The 14764-nt window shown below is 48.5% G+C and overlaps 1 protein-coding gene across 1 annotated transcript in view; it reads right to left on the bottom strand.

Annotated features, from left to right (window-relative positions):
* INTS3 (integrator complex subunit 3) overlaps positions 1-14764 on the bottom strand; it is a 39290-nt gene that overhangs the window by 6280 nt on the left and 18246 nt on the right. Inside the window, exons 7-21 of the mRNA XM_079761582.1 lie at positions 12940-13084; positions 11897-12026; positions 10088-10185; positions 8310-8501; positions 7307-7394; positions 6721-6800; positions 5904-5995; positions 5450-5556; positions 4412-4531; positions 3935-4064; positions 3427-3481; positions 3096-3199; positions 2566-2610; positions 2253-2372; positions 125-278 (exon numbers count right to left, since the gene is read on the bottom strand). Of these exons, the coding sequence (XP_079617708.1) occupies positions 125-278; positions 2253-2372; positions 2566-2610; positions 3096-3199; positions 3427-3481; positions 3935-4064; positions 4412-4531; positions 5450-5556; positions 5904-5995; positions 6721-6800; positions 7307-7394; positions 8310-8501; positions 10088-10185; positions 11897-12026; positions 12940-13084 (1660 nt within the window). The remainder of the gene's footprint in view (positions 1-124; positions 279-2252; positions 2373-2565; positions 2611-3095; positions 3200-3426; positions 3482-3934; positions 4065-4411; positions 4532-5449; positions 5557-5903; positions 5996-6720; positions 6801-7306; positions 7395-8309; positions 8502-10087; positions 10186-11896; positions 12027-12939; positions 13085-14764) is intronic.

Below are 14764 nucleotides of genomic sequence, written 5' to 3'. Positions count from 1 at the left end.
GCTGCGGTGTGGGAAGAAATGGCTCACCAAGGCCCGTGGGGTGGGTAAAGGAGGGTCAGGGTTGTGTGCAATGAGACAGGGCACGCTGCTACCCACCCCCATGGATACGGGTGGAGGCACTGACCTCTGTGTAGATGGAGGGTGTGAGGTGGCACAGCAGTCGCACGTCGTCCTCCTGGCAGGCCTTCATGTCCATCATTAAGCAGGTGTGCAGGTCACCCAGCTGGGTGGCCTGGGCAAACGACTCGTACAGGTTCATCTTCCCTGCGGCGGCTTTGCTGCAAGACCAGTTGAGCCTAAGCCAGCAGCCTGGCCCCAGCACCCAACCTCAAGCATCCCTCAAGTAGGCTGCCACTAGAAGCCCTTTGCTACCCCAGGTGCCTGGGGCTGATCTATTTCTTGGCTCTCCCCTGCCTCCCCAAGGGTTTGATAACTTATGGGAACCAGGAGACACTGCTCCTTCTCCCCACCTTTCCCCAGTGCTCTAGACAGTAAGCTACTAAATGGGGACAGTCAACAACAGGAGAAAGAGGGCCCGGGTCAGGCTAAAAGAAACCTTTCTTTCTTGCTTTCTGGGCTCTGAGCAATGAGTACAATAACTCCTACCTCACAACATATAACAAAACTTAACTCAAAATGGGTTTTAGACCTAACTGTAAAAACTAAATATATACTTCATAGAAAAATACATAAGCATAAATCTTCATGACATCAAAAGCACAAGTGACAAAAAAAAGTAAACTGGACTCATCAAAATGTAAAACTTTTGTGTTTCAAAGGATGCCATAGAGAAAGTAAAAAGATAACCCACAGAATGGGAGAAAATATATATATATACAAACCATATATTTGATAAGGAACTTGTATTCAGAATATATAAAGAACTCTTAAAAATCAACAGTAAAGAAGACAAATAATCCAATTAAAAATAGGAATGAATCTGGACAGCTGGTGTAGCTCAGTGGTTGAGTGTCGACCCAGGAAACAAGAAATCGCCCTTAAATTCCTGGTCAGGGCGCATGGCCAGGTTGCAGGCTCGATCCCCACAAGAGGGCGTGCAGGCGGCAGCCAATCAATAATGTTTCTCTCTCTTCAATGCCTTCTATCTCTCTATTCTTCTCCATTCCTCTCTCTCTAAAAAAATCAATAAAAAACAACCAAAGAAACAAAAAAACCACAGTGAGATACCACTTCACACCCATTACAATGGCCATAATAAAAAAGCCAAACAGTAGAAGTGTTGGGGGAACATGTAGAAAATTCAGAACTCTCACACATTGCTGGTGGAATGTAAAATGGTTGCAGTCACTTTGGAAAAATAGTTTGGCACTTCCTCACAAACTTAGAGTTACCATCTGACCCATTCCTAGGTATATAACCAGGAAAACCGAAACCATATGCTCACCCACAAATCTGTACATGAATGTTCACAACAGACAAAGAAGTAGAGCCCTAGCCGGTTTGGCTCAGTGGATAGAGCGTTGGCCTGTGAACTGAAAGGTCCCAGGTTCGATTCCAGTCAAGGGCACATGCCCGGGTTGTGAGCTCGATCCCCAGTGAGGGACTTACAGGAGGCAGCCGATCCACCATGATTCTCTCTCATCATGGATGTTTCTATCTCTCTCTCCCTATTCCTTCCTCTCTGAAATCAATAAAAAATATATTTTTTAAAAAAAGAAGTAGAAACAACTGAAATGTCCATCACTGGCCGTGATCATATAGTGGTTGGTACTCTGCGTTGTGAAATGTCCATTACTGAGCAAATGGATATTACAAAATGTGGAGTATTATTCACTCACGAAAAAGGAAGAACTGATACACGCTGCAATGGGGATAGACCTCGAAGACAGTATGCTAAGTGACAAAAGCCAGGCATGGAACGTCACACATTGTATGATTCCATTTATATGAAATACCCAGAATAAATAAATCTATAGACAGAAAACAAATCAGTGGTTCACAGGGCTGGGTAAAAGGGAGACAGGGAAAGGGGCTGCCAAAGGGTACGGGTTTCTTTTTAGGGTGATAAAAATGTGCTGAATTGGACAGTAGTAATAGTTGTACAACTTGTAACTATACTAAAAACTACTGAATTGTACACTTTAAAGCTGTTATTTAAAAAAAGAGAGAGAGGGCGCACATGGAAGGCCCTGGTGATGACAGACAAGGGGGAGGGGGGAACCGCGTGTGGGAGGAGAGAGGCGCTCCAGGATGCTTCCTGACCCCTTCTTAAATGTGGGGCCCACGCCCACCTGGCCCTCAGGTAGTAGAGCAGGTGGTAGCCGATCTTGGGCTGCCTCTGGTAGAGCTCGGAGAGAAGGTCCAGAAGCAGAGAGAAGCTGCTGTTGTCTTCCTGCATCTGGCACAGGTTCCTGGAGGCAGAGGGGGAGGGAGGGGCGGGGCTTTACCGGGGCACTCTCCTAGGAGCTCCCGGGGAGGCGTGGTCTGCTTGCCCCACTGCATCCCCTTCCTTCCTGGAAAGGGGTCCCATTACCCCGGGACAGAGCATATGAGTGCTCTAGGGGATGGAGGGCAGGGCAGTGTCTCCTACCGCTGGATGCTTACCTAAATATTAGGTAGAGGGGCTTCCCCACAGATTCCTCCAGGGACCTACGAGAGGAAGGTGACGTGTGAGAGTCCATGTAAGCGGAGAGGGTGGGCTGCAGGCAGATTTTGTGGAGGACCAGCTTGAGGCCAGATGCCAGCCTCCTCCTTTCCTAACTAAAAGTCAACGTCTGCTGCTCCAGAGGCTTGGTCCCGGAGAACACAGGTTCCTAACACGGGACCACATCTGGGTTGTCATCGTCACTGAAAGGGAGACTCCTGCCCTTCAGGGAGGGTCCAGGCAAGGTCCGATCCCACCTGAAGAGCAAGGATGGGGGCTGCTGGGTACAGCAGCAGGGCAGGCACATTCATTTAAACAAGGGTGGGAGCTAGCCCACCACCCCAGTACGCTTGGCCTTCAGCAGGGAAGAAGAAACCCTCGTTTAAATGAATCAGTACACGGGAATCAGAACAGATGGTTGTTCTCAGCCCTCAGCAAGGTGCCTCTGGGAGCACACTTCTGGCTCCTAAGTCAGAAAGATGAGCCTTACTCCTCCGTGACCTCCTCGGGCAGCACCTCCCCTCGGAAGTGGGCCTTGAAGAGCTCCTGTAGGCAGGACGCAAGGACCGACAGCTGCTCTGAGTCAAAGTCTTCCTGGGTGGTGAGACAAGGGAGGGGATGTCACCATCAGACCCAAGCCTTACTGCCCCCACTGCCCAGACTCATCAGCTTCCACCTCCAGGATTAATCAGCCTCTCCCCCCAGAAAAGGGGACCCATTGGGCAAGGGAGGAGGGAGTTAGCTGCTGGGGGGGGCGGGAAGGCGCCTGAAGCTGGGCAGGCTGGGCTGCTTCCTCCCTAAGGCGAAGGGTTTCTTCTTACCTCCAGGACCTGGTCCACAATTTCCTGCATGACCTCACACTGGGCCTCTGTATCACTGCAGTGCAGAAGTGAGAGGAAATCTCAGGGACGTAAGTGATAGCAGAGGGCAGGACACACCCCCACAACAGCAGCACGCTCACACGCACAGAGACAAAACAAAGAAGCTCTGTGTGAATCTGCTGTGTGGGGAGGATCGGGGTAGAACTGCTGCTCTCTGGGCAGAGGCCCATACAGAAGCGAAATCCCCACAATCCTGCTTCGAAATTCAGAGCCTCAGAACACATGGAGTGAGGATATATGGAGTGAGAACCCGGGGTGCTGGGAAATGAGGCTGCCACACCCAGTCCATACACGCCAACAGAAACTGCAGAAGGCATCCCGCATGCAGCTTCAACCACCTCTCCATACACCTACCAAGTCCCCCCAACCCCACCATCCTGCCACCCAACTAAGCACCAGGTAAAACCCGGGGCTGGACGTCGGGGGGCTGAGAACAGGGTGCACCTACCTGCCTTTCTGTAGCTGGAGCACTTTGTCCCGTAAGGACTCATCCAACTGGTCAAGGTAAGGGGTGATATCAACTGGCTCCTCCACAACCGTCTCCTTGATAGGGTGGAAGCGAAACTCCCTCTTCTTTCCTGAAGGGAGTGATTTGGGAAAGAAGTCACTTTGCCCAGATACCAGCAACGGAGACAGCCCCCCTGAATCATCTGTCCCTCCTCACGCGCACTCAGCACGGTGTGAGTGGCCTGAAGCATTTCCCTGCGTGTGTGCACACCTGAGCCCTGAGGAATAAACAAGGCCGGGGACCACTCCTCCTTTTCCCCTCCTGCCTCAGTGCCAAGTGCAGGGCTCTGCACCTGGAGTCTCAGCCAGTGCCCGCTGACAACTCACTCACGGAGGCAAAGGCGGCAGAGAAGCCGGCACAGGCTTCTCCTACCAATGGAGTTGACACACCCTGAACTACCCTAGCTTCTGGCCTCACCTTTGCTGTTGAGATCCTCCTCATCATCACTGAAGGCTGCTTCTGCATTGTCATAGCAACTCTCATCCTTGTCTGACATATGGTTGTCCATCTCCATGGAAACTGGCTCCTCAATTTTGACTTGGGAAAGAAAGACAAGGCATTTGATGGCCTCCTGTGTCCTCTAACATGCACCACGCTTGGGAAAGAGGAGACTGAAGGGCAAGTGAGAGAATAAGGAGTTCATGACCTAACTGGAATATGAACCCTGGAAGGATAAAGGTCTTATTCTCCCAACCCTCCAGGACTTGCAGGGGGATCTGCCAGGAATAAAACAGCACAGGCCACGACTCCTCTATGCTCAGCTCAGGATCAGCGAGTAGATAAGACCAAGGACAGTCTTAAGTACTCTTTAATTTAAAGCCAAATTGGGAAATTTTGCTTGGCTTAACCCCTCCCCCTAAACAAAAAGTGTTTGTGTGTCTAAAATTGGGAGCGAGACTTGAGACCCAACATGACAACCTTTCACCAAGGCCAGGGCCCTGGCCTGAAAAGAAAAAAGGTGGACAAAGTTAAAGCAAGGTAAACAGTCATTCCATGAACATCTCTACCTACTGAAGACAGGTTAATAAGAGGAAAAACAGTTAAGAGAGCAAGCGAGATTAGCGCAAGTTAGATAAAATTAGATGGAAAGACCCTGGTCCGGCAGCTCCGCTGGTTAGAGAACTGTCCCAATACGCCAAGGTTGTGGGTTCAAACCCCGGTCAGGACACACACAAGAATCAACCAATGAATGAATGCATATATAAGTGGATCAACAAATCAATGTCTCTCTCTCTCTAAAGATCAATGAAAAGATTTTTTAAAATTAGACGGAGAAGGAGAACCTAGGAAGACATGAAAATGAGTAAGAGGGAAGTAGGAAAGGAAAAACGAATGGACAATGACGGAGGCAGAGAGCTGCACAGGCATGTCACCTAAACAGGGGCTCTCGTCTGAGAGCCCTGAATGTCTCCATCCCTCTTTTGAAGCAGGTGACGACATGGGAGGGTCCCCTACCTTCCACAGGAGGGCTGGGTGAACTGCAGAACTCAGGAAACTTCTCCCTCAGCATGGCCCGCAGCTCCTTATCCAATTTAGGGTTGTCAAACAGGGGAGCCAAATGCCTAACAGGGACCATGAATGAAGATCAACATCAGAGCTCCTCCCTCCTAACTCGACACGGAGGTACAGGGGTAGGTCTAAGCCCGACCAGGATAAGTGGGCTACAGTCAGACCTTGGAGAGGGTCACCAGGGGACAGGGGACGCATCTGAAGCCCTTTGTAATGTGATGGCAGGAGAGACATTTCTCTGAGGGTCAAGAGAACACAGGCCTAGCCTTCTGAGGTGGAGCCAGTACTCTCTATACCTCTCAAGGTAAAGGGTCAACAGTCGTATGGTAATATCGGATGAGCCTGACCTGGTGAAAATGGGGAAAAACCTTCCCTCTCCCCAGACACAGAAAGTCCTTACGCCAAGACCCGTTTCTCCACAATGTGGTTGAGGGAGGAAAAGACACCCTGCCGCACGTGGCCCTCCAGTGGTGGGTAGAAGTTGGGAATGATCTGGAAGGGAAGAAGGGGAGAGAATGAGTACGGGATCTAAAAGGCTGCTTTAATATATATATGGAGCCCAGCTGGCGTGGCTCAGTGGTTGAGCATTGATCCATGAACCAGGAGGTCAAAGTTCGATTCCCAGTCAGGGCACATGCCAGGTTGCTGGCTCAATCCCCAGTGGGGAGTGTGCAGGAGGAGGCCGCTCAATGTTTTTCTCTCACAGATGTTTTGTTTCTCTCTCTCTCAAATCAATTTTTAAAAATATATTATTTTTTAAATTTTAAAAAAAAGGACTGTTTCGGGAATTTCCCTGTCATCCTTGCACAGGACCTGCTGATCTCTGTATTGTTCCAATTGCAGTGTATGTGCTGCTGAGGAGAGCACAGGACTGGTTGTGACTGGGGCCACCAGAGAGTATGGCTGCAGAAAGGGCTGATGTTCCTGACCGTCCCAGGCTGCTAAAGTGGGAACCTTACTGGACTGGCTGCTCCTCAAGGAGACCAGAGTCTATGTTAAGTCATCATCCCTGAGGATGAGAAACCTCATGGAAACGTGGGAAGACCCAACTGGAGACGGCGGGAATTCATTAACTTGGGGGATGGGACCTACAACCACTTCTGCTCCCACAGTCAAGGAGCTCTGGGACGACCTATTCACTGGCCTAGAAGGTTAGAGGGGACACACACTTAGCCGCTCAGCCAGGCAAGAGGAGAAAAGAGGGCGGTGGCACTTACACGGCACATGAAGTCCAGGAGTGTGGCAGTGATGGCTGGGTGGGGCTTCATGGAGTGATGCATGACCAGGATGGCTGGCTCTGGAGAATGTAGAATTAAAGGGACCCCCATATCAGAGAGTCTGTTCTTAGCTCCATAAGCCGAATGATCAATATATATGAATGGTTCCAGAGAGCTATTCCTGCCCCTATTCCCACTGAGCAGAGACAAAAGCACACAACCCCCCCAAACAGCTGGTAGACCTCATCTCCCCTCTAGTCCCCAGTACTTAGCTTGGAGGAAGGAGGTAGCAGGAAAGGAAAAGTGGGATGTGGTGTAGCCTTTTCCTCTGCAGAGACACCTCCCCCCCCCCCGCCCCCCGCTGAAGTCTAAGCATCAGGCTATAGGGAAAAGAGGGTGGAGTACTGCTTGGCCTCATCAAAGCAACTTTCCTTCTAGGTCAAGGGAGCACTGATGAGGAACAACGGAACTGCTCCCAGATAAGCTGCCTCCACTCCACTCGGCCCTGTGATTGATGACGGCTATCACTGAGACCCGGGGCTAGGGGGTGGGGTGGAGTGATGCTGCTTGGGTCTCATTCACATACCTATGTTCATAATGCTATCCTTGTCTGGGCTAAAGAACAGCCAGTCGTAAAACAAAGCCAGCTTGGCATTAGAGGCAGCGACATTTGACTAGAAGAGAGAGGGGAAAAAGAGGGCTAGTTTCATCAACCAGCTCCCTTCCCTTTAGGAGCCCAAGACAGATTTCAGGGCTCACAATACTGATCCATCTATGAAAATGCAGTTCCTAGTGAGACAGAATGGAACCCCCACAGGGGTGAGGGACACCCAAGTCTGTATATGTGTGTGAGTCCCTTACAGTCTCACCAACCCAGGGGCTGAGGCTCAGTGTGGGGTCTCACATATCCAGAAGAACACACCTGACCCCTAAGGGAAGACACCTGGGCTGGGAGTCCCTGGTCACTCGTGAGCTGAGACAGCACGAGTCCGAGCCCTTGCTGGACGCACCAGGCACATTCCTAAAGGAAAGACCCTAGGAATAGCCTGCTGTTATATCTGAATCAGCACATTCCAAGGATACAGTCAGATGGGGGAGCAGGAGCCCTGTCAAAAGAGGTCAGAGGGCAACTAGACGCCAGGGAGCAGAGAGTTTCCCACCCTTGGCATGGGAGGGAAATGCTGGGGAGGAGATGGCTCCATTGTGAATTCACTACTTGTGGAGAAGAGAAGTATCCAAAGCTGATGCCAAAGGCGTGGAAGTAAGTGTGTGAGGATCACAGCTCTGGAACTGAGCAAGAACAGTCATCCGTGGTTTCTGGAAGAAGGAATGCCTGGAAACCCAGGCTTGGGGACTGGCACGAAAGGCACAGGTAAACCTGTTTAACCCCAAGCCCAGATGGGAAGTAATGATGCAAGTAAATTTCTCGAGACATGAAGGGAGGGGTGCAAAGACTGAGACATTCATGAAAGTAAGAGGGCCCTTAGGGGTCAGGGGGCTCGGAGAGTGAGGAAGAAGCATGGATATATGGGGAACGTGAGGGAGGGGGGACTTTGCCACCCAACAGCCTCCATGGTCCAGCCTCTCACCGTGCATGTTGTCAGCAACCAACCAATGATGGCCCATCGGGGCAAGATATCTGAACTCAGCACTTCATTAGAAGGGTGGACAACGCCACAGATGTAGCGAATGAGGTCACAGCGCAGAGACTGACTGTCTGGGGTTGACAGATACTGGCGCTGGAACCAATCCTGGTATCGCTTTTGTTGACCAAACCGCACCTGGTGGAAGGACATTGGAAAAGAAACGTGGAAGGGGAGGTGAGGTCTCTGGGCAGAGGAAAGTGAGCACCATTCAACTCTAGGCCGGAGCCAGACTTCAATTTCTTCCCACAATTCATTAGTCAACTAACACCATCTCTCAAGTCTCCCCTCCTTGATTAAAAAAAAAAATGCTGAAAGTCACACACCAGCGGTGCATTCCTTCTTGCCACTGACCTGATGTCACATTACCTACAACTGCATCCGCTTTTGGCTCCTCCTCCTCCTGTGCTGGTTCCTGATTCTTCAGTCATAAGCACAATCTTTTTTTTTTCTTCATAAGTATAATCTTTTATTTTCCTGAGCTACTTGTGAACAGCAAGCAATGCCCCTTCAGAACAAGAGCTGAGCCTCTGCACTGCTCAGCACTGACTAAAAGCTTCCAGACACTAAATGACTTAACAGGGTAATTATCCAAGGTACATACAACCTCCAAACCTTCTTGCAGGTTAAGTCCTTCCCCCAAACAGGCTATGTGGTTATGAACAGCAACACTAATTAAGAAGAAAGATCTGGTTTTCCTCTTCTATTTCCCAAATTCAACCAAAACAGAGAGCAGAAGGGTTAAAAGGAAAAAAAAAAAAAAAAAGAACATCTAGACCAACAGTGTCCAATAGAACTGTCTGCAATGGTGGTAGTTATTGAACACTTAAAATGTAGCTACTGCAACCAAGGTCCTGAATGTTAATTTTACTTAGTTTTAACTATTTAAATCACAACACATGGCTAGTGGCTACCCCATAGGACAGCACAGATCAAGACAGCTCTCCTTGCCAAAACCGGTTTGGCTCAGTGGATAGAGCGTCGGTCTGCGGACTGAAGGGTCCCAGGTTCGATTCCGGTCAAGGGCATGTACCTTGGTTGCGGGCACATCCCCAGTGGGGGATGTGCAGGAGGCAGCTGGTCGATGTTTCTCTCTCATCATGTTTCTAGCTTTCTATCCCTCTCCATTCCTCTCTGTAAAAAACAATAAAATATATTTAAAAAAAAAAAAAAAAAAGACAGCTCTCCTGGATGACCTGGGAAGCTGAGAGCTGGCTACAGCAGTTGTCCCCTGACACCAGGCTGGCTGCAGAGGAGCGGGTGTCTGGAAATTCTGTTAGAAATACAGATTCTTCAGATTCTCTGGGAGAGTGGGTTCCAGGAAGATGTATTCTTCAGATGCTCCTCAAGCAATTCTGCCATAAGTCAGCCATGTTTGGAAACCAAAAGACCAGGGCTCCCTTCCTGAGAGCTCATGGTTCACCCAGAGGAACAGTGGGTTTTCCAGAACGAACATCCTCACTTGACCCTTTTATAGCACATTTCACACTTATCAGTTACATTATTTGTGTACAATTATTAGTTTAGTGACGCTTTAGATAGACTGGGAGCTACACAAGAGCTGGAATTCTCTCTCTTATTCAGCAGTGTATCCCAGTTCTTAGTGCCATGCCCAGTGCCAGCTGGATCAGGGGCATCCACTTGACCACCTCCCACCAGTCAGTGACAGAGCGGCAGGCTGAAGGAGGAGCCGCGCTAGTATCTGCTGCAGTAGGTGAGCTTACCCGGGAGGTCATGAAGAGAAGCTTCGTTTCCATGTCTGGGGTTAGACGGCATGCTAGGAATTTTCGGGATGTCCTTGACTGAAGAAGCTGCAGGATACCTGAACCAAGCGTAGAAGGGAGGAGAAAAAAGAGAAGCTTGAGGACTAGAATGGAAGGCAGGTGGGGAACCTGGACCAAGGACTGCTGGCCAATGGTCTTACTCACAGGGAAATTCTAAGATAAGACCAGAGCAAAGGTGCAAGTGGGGGTTCTAACCAGCATCTGTATATTCTGCTCCAATGAACCACCATCCCCACAACCCAGACATATTCATGCTCTTCTATTGGCCATCCAGAGCCCGCTACTCACATTATTCCAGTTGGCGTCATGTGGGATGGTGAGGGGGGAAATATGGGAAACCCTAGCCTCTCTTCCTGCTCTTGACGGTCCCATCACTGGCCCTGGGATCAGTGTGGTGGAGTGGCATAAGCATGAGCCCTGGAGTCAGACAGACTTGGATCCAAATCCTGCCTCTGACACTTACTAGCTGTGTGGCCCTGAGCAAATTACTTTATCTCCTTGAATCTAATTTTCTTTATCTGTAAATATGGAAAGGACATCCATCTTACAGGATGTCCTAAAGATTAAATGAGTTAATATAGGGTGTCCCCCCAAAATGTGTAAACACTTTAACAGCTGATAGCTCACTTACATTTCACTCCTTTTCAGCGTTAACTGATCTGAAATAATGGGTGAAACCAGACTAAGCTTTGAACAAAGAAAATTTATGCTAACATGCCATGCCACTACACTTTTTTTATGGGGATGCATAAAAGATAAAGTTTACGGTACAAAACCAGCAACAGTCAGTGAATTAAAGGCGCACAAATATCAAATGAAATGATTCTTGATGTTTGCGATTCCATTGCTTCAAGTTATCAGCAGTGTCTAGACCAGACGGTCATCAATTTGAAAACAGGCATTGACAAAAAAATTGTTCATTTCTGTAGATTCTTTTAAATTATGAAATTGAACTGTATGTTAATAAACAATGACTTCATACTCAAAGTGTGTATATATTTTTTGAGACACCCTGCATACATGTGCCTAGCACACAGTGGCACTTAAACAACTTAATACATGTTCAATATAAGAGCTGCACAATACAAGGGAGAACCAGGACTTCCTTCTTTCCTGACTCTCCAGGTCCTAACTGATAGTTTTCATGTTAGGTGTGCATGCATACACGCATGCGTGGTAGAGGTGGGATGGGGAGCAAAGCCGTACAGTTCTAGTTTAGACCATAAGTAGGAACTCGGGAAAGAGAAGGGACATGGAAAGGACCTTTCCCTCCCCCAAAGAGGATTCTAACCAGCTGGATCCTTGGAATTCAGAGACAATATTGCTCCTGGGAGGCGCCTTCTCTTACAGGACTAATTCCAGCGCCTCTGCTGACTCAGTCTCACGAGCTGACCTCTGACTCCTCTGCTGGACTCAGGGAAGCTGGAAAGTGGTCATCAGCTCACCCCCTGAGCCAAACAGCTGCCGGGAGAGGGGGAGGAGCAGGGTCCCAGTTCTGTTCCACTTTTCCTTAGGAGTAACGACAGCTGGGGCCTGTCGAGCAGGGCTATCTGGGAACCATATGGATTGTTCTGTAGCTCTGCCATTCCCTCATCCAGCTGCACTTGGCAGAGCCTGCTTGGTCCCAAGCTTCCTCTATCTGACTGCCAAAGCCTCTCCCACACACGAAACTCTGCCCTCTTGATTCAAGCAGTACGTACATACTGACCTCCCACCTCTCATGGACAGCATGCCCCAGCCCTTACTTACCTGTGAACTGAGGACTCAGGGCTTGAGGGTTATGGATAATATCTTTCCAAAGCAGTTCAAATTCTGGTATCCTGGCAACATTCTGAAGTAGTCTTACGAGGTCCCGGCCAATCATCAAACATTCCATGAACTTGATGGGGGTGAGGGGTTACAGATAGGAAAAAGAACAAAAACATGGATTGTTTACCTGCTGCAGAGGGGGCAAAGGAACAACATGTTCTAGGGAGGGAATGAAGGTGGGTTGAAGGGATTATGTGATTTCTTCTGGAACGAAGGACTGGCTCCTAGCTGCTCAGGGGAAGAGAGCTAGAAGTTGGGGACTGATGTCAAAGATGAGAGGTTACTAGAAACTGCTGGAACCCTTTTGGCTTTCACATTAATCTCTTGCCTTCTCCTCCCAGAATTGTTTCCATCCAGGTCAAGAGAGACTGAAATTCTAAAAGGATAGGACTGGCAATTGAGCCCCATACACCTCACCCCAAAACTCACTTTCTCCAACAGAACAATGGAATGATCTATATCTGTGCTGCCCAAAAGGATACTCATTAGCCACAATTAGCACTTGAAATGTGGCTAATTCAACTAAGGAATTAATTTAAAATTTTTATCTAATTTTAATCGCCACATGTGGCTAGAGGCTACTACATTAGAAAGCATAGCCCTAGAATCATTCAATCTTGGGAGATATGCTAGTGGATAATTCATAATCCCACCTGATCAGGCAATTGCCCAGCTAGGTAGGTGTGGGGGATAGCAGTGAGCACACAAGAACAGCTCGTGTTTGTGGTGTACAAGTGTCCATGAAGCTGCCAGGAAAATCCCTAGGATGCCAGAGTAGCAGGCAGCATTTCTAGGAATCAGGGCCATCCCACACTGATTCCCCTACCCTTTCACCTTCATCTGTCTTAGAATGATGAAAAAAAACAGCAGACTTTGAACTACCTCCATCACTCCAACATGACATCTCCGGCCCAGGTCACTGTATAAAACCCACAGAGGTGTCCTGTCCTGGGTTTCACTTCCCCATACCGTCTTGTCCTCACCCGTTCCCGAAGCAGTGAGATGCAGAAGTCCACCTCCTTCTGCCGCAGGGCCTGAAGCTGGGCGGTCCCGTGGTGGTCGACAATGAGGCGAAGGTATGTATAAACGGTCATGGCAATGAGGATGCTGCTCTTTAACACCCACTCCCTGCAGGGAGGGAAGACAATGGCACCTGCACCTGTCTGCACCTGTCCACCCTCCCAATTCCCCCCATACTTGGCTCCAGGATCTTAAAATGTTTGATGATGTGGTTCCTTGACTGCTCGCTCATACTGTCCTTATCTAGGACTATCAATTGGCAAAGGTGGGTCAACTTCCTACTACTCCACCAGGTTTCCAATACAGATAAATGCTGATGAAAGCAGTTTCTCTTTACCATATGACTACCTGGATCCCAATAAAATAATTTTGTTTGTTGACCCTCCCTCCAACATTTACTGAGTGCCTCTCACGTGCCAAGCATGTGTGAGGTACTAGGGACAGAGGTAAGCCATAGCTTCTACCCAACTCAGATACGGGGAAAAACATTTGTAAGTCTCCCTGAGTCAGTGGACCTCTAGGGATTACTAAGACCCTTTGAGAACCCTGGAGGTTTCAGAACACACTGTTTGAGCCCTTCCATCATGCTCCATTAACCACCCCACCATGCCATAAACCCTTCCCTAGTTCGAGCTCCTCTCTCTCTCTCTCTCTCTCTCTCTCTCTCTCCACTGATTCCATTCCCAAACAATGAGTCACCTGCCCTAAATCACAAGCTGAAAAGAAGAACTTCATTTTGGATGACAAAGCCCATTTTCCTAGGAGTTTTAGACTTTCTCTGGGGAAAAGACGGTAATGAAAGAATTGTGTGCTCTACTGCTTTAAAAGGGTTAGAAAAGACGCAGTGGGGAGATGCCGTCTCAAAGTGCCAAAATTGGGGAGCTGTCTTCCAATGCCGTCTCAAAGTGCCAAAATTGGGGAGCTGTCTTCTCCAAGCAACTAGTTTGTAATGGCTTTGGCACCCCTGCTGGAAGGAGCGAACCAGAGGAAGACAGGGAGTTTAATTAATCCAACCAGGCAACATCCTGATTCCGGAAAAGTGCTACAGCCGCCTAATTAAGAGACTCTGGCCTTTTCCTTGCACAGAATGAAAGCAGCAGCCAAGGACACTGGGGAGGGTCCCTCTCCCCGTCTGCTACCTTTTAACTCCACAACCCTAGAAACACTTGGGAGGGAGGGTGTGAGAGAGGGAGGGAGGGAGGGTGGGAGGGGAAGGGTGTGGAAGAGGACAGTTTTAAACTTCTAGGGACCCGCAACCAAAGGATATGTTTTGGAGAACAGAAAAGGTAGGACACTTATCTGACACTTGTATACTGAGACTGCACTCTAATTGCCCAAATGAGGGAAACTGAGCTCTTTTTTCTTTTTTTTTTTTAATATGGGTAGTTGTTTGATAACTCTGCTGTACTTTCTTTATTTTTTTAAATATATATTTTTATTAATTTCAGAGAGAAAGGGAAAGGAAGAGATAGAAACATCAATGATGAAAGAGAATCATTGATTGGCTGCCTCCTGCATGCCCCCTATTGGGGATCAAGCCCACAACCCAGCACGTGCCCTTGACGGAAATCGAACCTGGGACCCTTCAGTTCACAGGCTGATGCTCTATCCATTGAGCCAAATCGGCTAGGGCAGAAACTGAGCTTTAAGGTATGGGAACAGGAGGTATCTTGCATTGGGAACAAAATGAGAAAAATTACTTTTTAGGAAAGTTGCTAACAGAAGTGATGAATGTATCTGTCCAGAAAAAGAAAGAAAGAAAGAAAGAAAGAAAGAAAGAAAGAAAGA

Source organism: Cnephaeus nilssonii (genome assembly GCF_951640355.1).
Source record: "Cnephaeus nilssonii genome assembly, chromosome: 21".
Lineage (NCBI taxonomy): Eukaryota > Metazoa > Chordata > Mammalia > Chiroptera > Vespertilionidae > Cnephaeus > Cnephaeus nilssonii.
The sequence above is the reverse complement of the archived record's forward strand: the minus strand, read 5'-3'. Positions and strand labels throughout refer to the sequence as shown.